Source organism: Dermacentor variabilis, chromosome 2, assembly GCF_050947875.1.
Source record: "Dermacentor variabilis isolate Ectoservices chromosome 2, ASM5094787v1, whole genome shotgun sequence".
Lineage (NCBI taxonomy): Eukaryota > Metazoa > Arthropoda > Arachnida > Ixodida > Ixodidae > Dermacentor > Dermacentor variabilis.
This window is the reverse complement of record NC_134569.1, coordinates 210,055,575-210,063,392: the sequence shown is the minus strand read 5'-3', so window position 1 is coordinate 210,063,392 and position 7,818 is coordinate 210,055,575. Positions and strand designations below refer to the sequence as shown.

Below are 7,818 nucleotides of genomic sequence, written 5' to 3'. Positions count from 1 at the left end.
ATCTACGAAGTTACTTTTGTTGCGATAACAATCATCTGGACGCTCGAAGCAAATTTGCGCCAATGTCGCCGTGCTGCTCCGCATATACGCATATTTAGGTATGTGTAGGCTATGTGCTTATCCATGCTGTATATGCAGGTTAAATTGGTACACTAAGGTAACTTTCATACCAGGTGCTTCTTGACCAAAACATGCCTCAGAAGTTTGAGAATGGTAGCCCACAAGCATATAAAACTATTAAACATTAAACGTGGAAAACAGTATCAGTTAAAATTATGGGGTTTTACGTGCCAAAACCACTTTGACTATGAGGCTCGCCGTGGTGGAGGACACCGGAAATTTCGACCACCTGGGGTACTTTAACGTGCACCTAAATCTAAGTACACGGGTGTTTTCGCATTTCGCCCCCATCGAAATGCGGCTGCCGTGGCCATGATTCGATCCCGCGAGCTCGTGCTCAGCAGCCCAGCAGCATAGCCACTGAGCAACCACGGCGGGAACAGTATCAGTGTCTAACAGCCATCGCCATCTTTGTCGGCCGCCTTTTACACGTGGCGCGCACCCGCGCGTTTCACGCCTCGTGTTGCGAGCCGCGCGGCCAGCTAGGCGTCTCCGTCCCCATAGAGCTTTCTAAAGAAAGCACCCGGCAGGACGTGTGGGAAACAAAAGAGGAGGCGCTACATGCTATCAAGACAGCACTCAGTGGGAACGAGAATATAGAAGAACGAAGTCATCAACCGTTATCACAACTTACACGGGCTCTCTATTGTCCTCTTTCGTCAACTTTGTGGGCGCATCTCCCGCTAATTTAGCTGCGTGAGGAACACACTCTCCAGCGAAAGGAAGATGAACATTTAGCATTAAGTGTATCATTTGAAGCGTTCAGAGGGGAGCGTAAAAACACGACGTAAGATTATTTTGATAGTTAAGCCCTATCGTAGTCAATGACGAGGTTGATATGAGGTTTATATAACGCTCAAGTAATTGCGTGGTTAGCAGCAACACATGACACATGTACATATATGAAGGAAGTTGTAAATATGCAGAAATATATGCATGACCCAAACTGAAACGCGCAGCGATCGGTGAGGCTCTACACCCGAATAATCTGACCTGTAATCAGCATCATGAAGAGGTTGAAACAATCAAAGCGAACTTGATTTGAATTCAGAGCTGTCAAAGCAACAAAGTAGAGCATTTCATTTCACAACATCCACTCTCCAAACAATAACGTTCATAGCGGTGCACCAACTAGTACATAACGCGGGTAAATTTCTTTACGAGTTCAAACTGAGCAATCACAATTTGCTCTCAATTAGAGAACTGCACCAACAATATGTATTTCTAGTACAACTTCAGGCTTCTATACCATTAAGTAGGCGTCCAAAAAAAAAGGCAGGGGTAATGGCGGCTCCTACGCTCAGTCACTAAAATTCACACAACTCGGAAACACGCGGTAGTGAATTGCTAGGACAGCTAAAAACATTCGCAAATTCCGCGATGTTGATCAGCGGCAAAATGCAACGCATACGGGCAATCTGTAAATGTCGCCCCTCTTTAGATGTGCACCACATCAGGCAGAAGCGGCGAAAAAATACGCGCTGCGCCTGCGACCAGTATTCGTTCCAGTTCTGCACTCGGGCAAACTTTCCAAGCGCAGTTCGCAAAGCGCCGTGTGCCAGGTGGGCCGCGAACGCCCACTGTGCAGTGTCAGAGCCGTCTCCGTCAGTTTCTTCCAGGGACACGTTGAAAACAGTGCGCGCCAGAGCACCCAAGCATTCCTGGTAAAATCGAACGCCTTTTGTTTCGCCACTGCTCCACTCGCCCTCGCTCACTTCACTGCCAGGAAACACGGCGCGTATGAGCTCCCTGGCGAGCAGCGCTCCCAGTATTGCGATGGAGTACTCGAGGGGAACCTCGGAGGAATACGCAATCGGTTCGTTTCTCAAAGTCAAGGGAACAAAAACGGTGTTGATATCGGTGTCATAAAAAACGCGGCTATCCATGAAGTGCGAAGCGTAGATGTCCTCCGTCTCGGGCAAGGGTGTCTCGAGAAGAGTGCCGCGCCGCTTAGATTTCATGCGCATGTAAATAACAGGAAAGTCGATCATTGCGAAGGAGGCGTTCATCTGTTCCGTAGACTCTGAAAGAACATTGCTGAAACGTTCCGTATGAGCGTAAATCAGCGCGCTCCCTAGCAGCGCACCTAGGCGGCGCTTGTTCTTGCCAGCCATCCAGACGGTGTTTTCTTCTGCCGTTGAAGCGGCCACGACGTCGCTGAGAATCTTAAGCGAGACGTCGCCGTCCCGGTCAACGGGCCAGCCGAGCATTTCAGTTTCTATGACGTAAGATGTCTGCGTCATCACGTCCAGCGTTGCCTTCAGACAGCTCTTCACGGTCTTCTTAGTGCGGTGTGCCGACCTTCTTATGAAGTCGAAGCGGAAAGCCTCAATGAGGATCTGAACGTAGACGTACGCGGAGCCGTAGTCTACGCGCCCTCGAAAGAACCCCAAGATCTTTCTCATAGTGTTGAGGCCGTGCACCTTGATTGTCGAGAGGCTCCCCACCTTGTCCTCTTCTGCCAGGATAGAATTGAGAGTCGAGATCCAGCTGTCCGTACTACAGTTGTTGCTCAGGGATCCCAACACGACCAGCTTGTAGCTTCGTTTCCTAATCGGTGATGACAAGAAATTCTGCATACGGTGCTCTTGAGCTAAGATGGAGCTGACGTCTAAAGGTCTCGAAAAGTTGGATCGCGCAACAAGGTCTCTGATGTATTCTAAAATCTCATCCGTGAGCGCTGCTTCGTCCATCTTCTGTGCTATGCTTTGTCCGGGAAAAAAGTGCAACTGATTGGCGCCATTCGCCGACCGCACTAGCTTCATGCCGATTAGTGTGACCACGCCCCGTGCGAGCGAAAGATGGACTAGGTGATCGAGGAAGTTCGAGAAGTTGGGAACTTCACCAATGCCCGCGTACTCGCGTATTTCCGCCAAGTCAAGTGCCTGTCTGCCTCCGTCGGGCAGGGCGTTGTGGACGTAACGCCAGCACAGCTCCAAGAACTGGGCCACAGGCTTCACACCACGTGACACGGCGGCTTCTGGAGCGGTTGCATAAAGCAGCCTGGACTTGACGCGATACAACGTGAGTCGAGAGGCATAGTCAAGAAAATCGAGTCCCTCGTCGACCGTCTCCCGCCACTTGCCACAGACGTGGTTGTACAGGTCCTGGCACGGGTCTACCGCATTGTTGAGTAGAATGTCGAGGTGTTTTATTGCGCGGTTGCACGCAGGCGCCGTACAGCCGCCCAGGCGCGGTCGCTTCGGGTTGATGCGGCTCATGAGCATGGCGACTCCGGTTGTCAGCAGGACGAGCGCGATGGATGCCAACGCGATCGTGCGGATCGCGGGCGCACGGCGCTCCAGTATGGACATCGTGGCCAGCGAAATCTCCCGCACCATCGTGCCGCCGACTGCGAAAATAAAAGCGAGTATGTCAAATGTATGCACGACCTTGCGCAATCACTGCGACTAGCGATTGCAACTAATGAAAGACAGCTTTTCTTAGCGAGTTACCAACACTTTTCCGTATCGGCTGTTTTATAACACCACTAAGGAGTCTGCTTTACAACTGCCAAGGCACCAGACCAGACTGCTTAGTTGGAAACGGTTGGCGCAGGACAGGGGTAATTGGAGATCGCAGGGAGAGGCCTTTGTCCTGCAGTGGACCTAAATAGGCTGATGATGATGATGACGACAAAGTAGTCTGGTCAAAATTACAGGTAGCACCATTCCAACAGAGGACGCCTAGTATAACAGCCCGATGTTCGAACCATCAAAGGGGTGAATCGCCAGCAGGCGGAATCGAACATCCTTAAAGGAGCCCTGAACCAAACCTCGCGTTTGTCAAAGAACGCAGTCCGCGGATAGCATACGTTGCTGTGAAGATCTAAACCAAACTTTACAGTCGTGCGCGGCGTGTCGAGCTCGAAAGCGGAACGCGAAGTGACCTTTCTGTCAGACGCTCTCAACAGAAGCCTGATCCTCACTCTTTTGTGGCTGCTATATTTCGTCATATAGCAGATGCCCATACGCAGCTGCTATTGGCCAACACCTGACATCAGCCATGAAGGATGTTTTGAATAAGTACACTTCTTCCTACTGTTACTTTGCACGTTTATTGATCCAGTTAATTAAGGAGTGTGAAGTACGCGAATATCTGCTTTCGAATTTTGAATAAGAAATATCTACTTCCGGAAGAAGCCGATTATCGTCTGTTCACGCTCGGACACGGCCGCCCGCGTAGGAACTAAACTTTGACCAGACTGCTAAGCGGTGTCATAACCATCGTGGCTCGTTAATTTTGTTTATTTTTGTGCACTGACTAAACTAGCCTCAAAAACCGTAAAATTTCAGGTCAGCCCACATGCACTCTTGCTAGCGCGCGCTCACGCCTGACCGCTCCTGGCTAGACGCCTTGGCAGACTTCGATTCATATTGCACAGAGAATGCACAGGTTGGATGTGGCTACTATCCGCCAGTCAAGCTAGTACACAACAAAGCCGGTCCTCACCAGGTAACGCGGCCAGACAGGAGCGCAAGAGTACGAACACGCACTCAAGCCCTATTGTGCTCAAAGCAAACGCTAAGCACACGCGTTATTGTTGCGTGTAGCTGCGCTCAGTGCAGCCTACATACCGTGACCGCCGCGGGATGCCGCGATGAGTCCTCTCACTGAGCGCTTTGCGGCTCGCTGACGACAACCGCGTATGGTGCGTCGTAGGGGACGAAATGAAAATAGCGGCGTCTACGTGAACATCCAAAATCAAATTTGAACTGTGCGCCACGGTGAGGTTTAGTAGGCGGAGCGACGTGAGCAAGCCCTACTACGCCATAGCTTTCCCAATACAAGGCATTGAAGGAGGAGCGGGAGCGCCGCCAAGGGGATTATTGACTCATTTCGCGGCGATCTCGTGGGCGCCGCCATGTTTGATATCGTGGTGACGCGTCCATTGCTTGCCTCAACTGCCTCCGTTGCCTCCGTGCTTACAACAGGCTTGTAAGACGCCGGTGCGGCTTAGCAAACCTCTGTTTCGGTAGATATCGTAGACGGTGACTCTACGCACGACACGAAACTTTAGCCACAGCTTCAAAGAACATGCAAAAGCGCTTTCGGAGCTGATTAAACTACGTCCAAACGGCGAGAGCAGTGTATATCGTACTTGTTCTAGGAAGGGCCAAATATGTGTTCCAAGCTTTGCAAACTTTCCGCACATGAATTGCATCACGATTAGTGTGTTTGGTTCTTCGTTATTTATTTGACAAATATTTTGAAGCAGCGGCTTGTCACATTTCTGACTTCCTCAGCGTGGCCACTATCTGATAATTTTCTGCCTATAATCGCTCGCGGTTGTGCTCACATCTGACAGATTTGTTCTTGCTGCGCGCTAAGCTTGAAACGTAGCTGTTTTGTACGTTGTATTACCTTGTAGCAAAGATGTATTTTCGCTAGTAACTCGCGTACGCTTGTGAAGAGTCACGAAACATTCAGCTTCGGCCATTCGTGCGCTATCGGTGTCCTCCGCCATTTATTGTGTGTATATCGCGCATATGTTCAAGTGTGCGCCCATTCACTCATTGACAGTTGACAATTGACAGAGTGGGCGCAAGTTTCCGTGCCAGCTGGGGTAGCTGTGTGTTGATACTGTGCGCAAAACTTACTATGACAGGAAGCGGCGCTAATCCCTTTGTCATAGTTTAACGAACGGTGCTCGCTCTTGCCGACGTTCCGAGGCTTAGGCACTTCTTAAAAGGTTAGCGATGCAACACCTACGGATGAGCAAATTTCTGTACCCTCGAGGAAAGCCGCAGATCTCGAAGTGCCGGTAACACGTACGGACAGTTGCAGCAGCGATCGGCGAAGTTGGCCACACAGATTAATTCCATTCCTTAATATGCCAGTCAGTATTTTTGCAGCCAACAGCTGCACACATCTTCAATACACATTATTCAATCCAGCATGATTGTAGCACAGTGCGTTAGCGAAAACTCAATTGCATTTCCGACAGCTGATCGCACGGAATCAAGGTGGAAGCGGTAGTGGATTCGTATTCGTGCACTATCGCTGAGGCTATGTGCGGCGTGCCGGCGGAAGCACCATCTCGATTCTCTAGAACAAACTGCTCCGCGAAAAGGGTCAATAGGCGACATTTCATCATCACCATCATCATCAGCCTGGTTACGCCCACTGCAGGGTTAAGGCCTCTCCCATACTTCTTCAACTACCCCGGTCATGTACTAATTGTGGCCATGTTGTCCCTGAAAACTTCTGAATCTCATCTGCCCACCTAACTTTGTGCCGCCCTCTGCTACGCTTCCCTTCCCTTGGAATCCATTCCGTAACTCTTAATGACCATCGGTTATCTTCCCTCCTCATTACGTGTCCTGCCTATGCCCATTTCTTTTTCTTGATTTCAACTAAGATATCATTAACTCGCATTTGTTCCCTCAGCTAATCTGCTCTTTTCATATCCCTTAACGTTACACCTATCATTCTTTCCATAGCTCGTTGCGTCGTCCTCAATTTAAGTCGAACCCTTTTCGTAAGCCTCCACGTTTCTGCCCCGTTCGTGAGTACTGGTAAGACACAGCTGTTATAAACTTTTCTCTTGAGGGATAATGGCAACCTGCTGTTCATGATCTGAGAATGCCTGCCAAACGCACCCCAGCCCATTCTTATTCTTCTGATTATTTCAGTCTCATGATCCAGATCCGCAGTTACTACCTGTCGTAAGAAGATGTATTCCCTTACCACTTCCAGTGCCTCACTACCTATCGTAAACTGCTCTTCTCTTCCGAGACTGTTAAATATTACATTAGTTTTTTGCAGATTAATTTTTAGACGTACCCTTCGGATTTACCTCTCCAGGTCAGTGAGCATGCATTGCAGTTGGTCCCCTGAGTTACTATGCAAGGCAATATCATCAGCGAATCGCAAGTTACTAAGGTATTCTCCATTAACCCTTATCCCCAATTCTTCCCAATCCAGGTCTCTGAATACCTCCTGTAAACACGCTGTGAATAGCATTGGAGAGATCGTATCTCCCTGCCTGACGCCTTTCTTTATTGGATTTTGTTGCTTTCTTTATGGAGGACTACGGTGGCTGTTTATGGAGGCTAAGGTGGCGGATGAGATTAAGAAGTTTGCAGGGACAACATGGCCACGATTAGTACATGACCGGGGTAGTTGGAGAAGTATGGGAGAGCCCTGCAGTGGGCGTAATCAGGCTGATGATGATGATGATGATGTCAGCTGTCTTACGCTTGTTGATTAACTTCGAAAGCTCTGCCAGTTCTATTCTAGCTGTAAGGTTAGAGGCTTTCATACATTGGCGCTTTTTGATCAGATCTTTCGTCTCCTGCGACAGCTTGCTGGTATCCTAACGGAGTTACCACCGACTTCTATTGCACACTCCTTAATGATGCCCACAAGATTGTCGTTCATTGCTTCAATACTAAGGTCGTCTTCCTGAGTTAAAGCCGAATACCTGTTCTGTAGCTTGATCTGGAATTCCTCTATTTCCCCTCTTACCGTTAACTCATTTATCGGCTTCTTATGTACCAGTTTCTTCCGTTCCATCCTCAGGTCTAGGCTAATTCGAGTTCTTACCATCCTATGGTCACTGCAGCGCACCTTGCTGAGCACGTCCACATCTTGTATGATGCCAGGGTTACCGCAGGGTATGAAGTCCATTTCATTTCTAGTCTCGCCGTTCGGGCTCTTCCACGTCCACTTTAGGCTACCCCGCTTGCGGAAGAA

The 7,818-nt window shown here is 49.3% G+C and overlaps 1 protein-coding gene across 1 annotated transcript; it reads right to left on the bottom strand.

Moving 5' to 3' along the window:
* Nucleotides 1–1,427: 1,427 nt before the first annotated feature.
* On the bottom strand, nt 1,428–3,461 carry LOC142570669 (neprilysin-1-like). Its single transcript, XM_075679023.1, has one exon. It carries the CDS (start codon nt 3,459–3,461, stop codon nt 1,428–1,430), a length of 2,034 nt encoding a protein of 677 aa, XP_075535138.1.
* Nucleotides 3,462–7,818: the final 4,357 nt, after the last annotated feature.

Coding starts and splice junctions, on each gene's coding strand:
- LOC142570669 (XM_075679023.1), bottom strand. CDS start 3,461: ATGGTGCGGGAGATTTCGCTGGCCACGATGTCCATACTGGAGCGCCGT.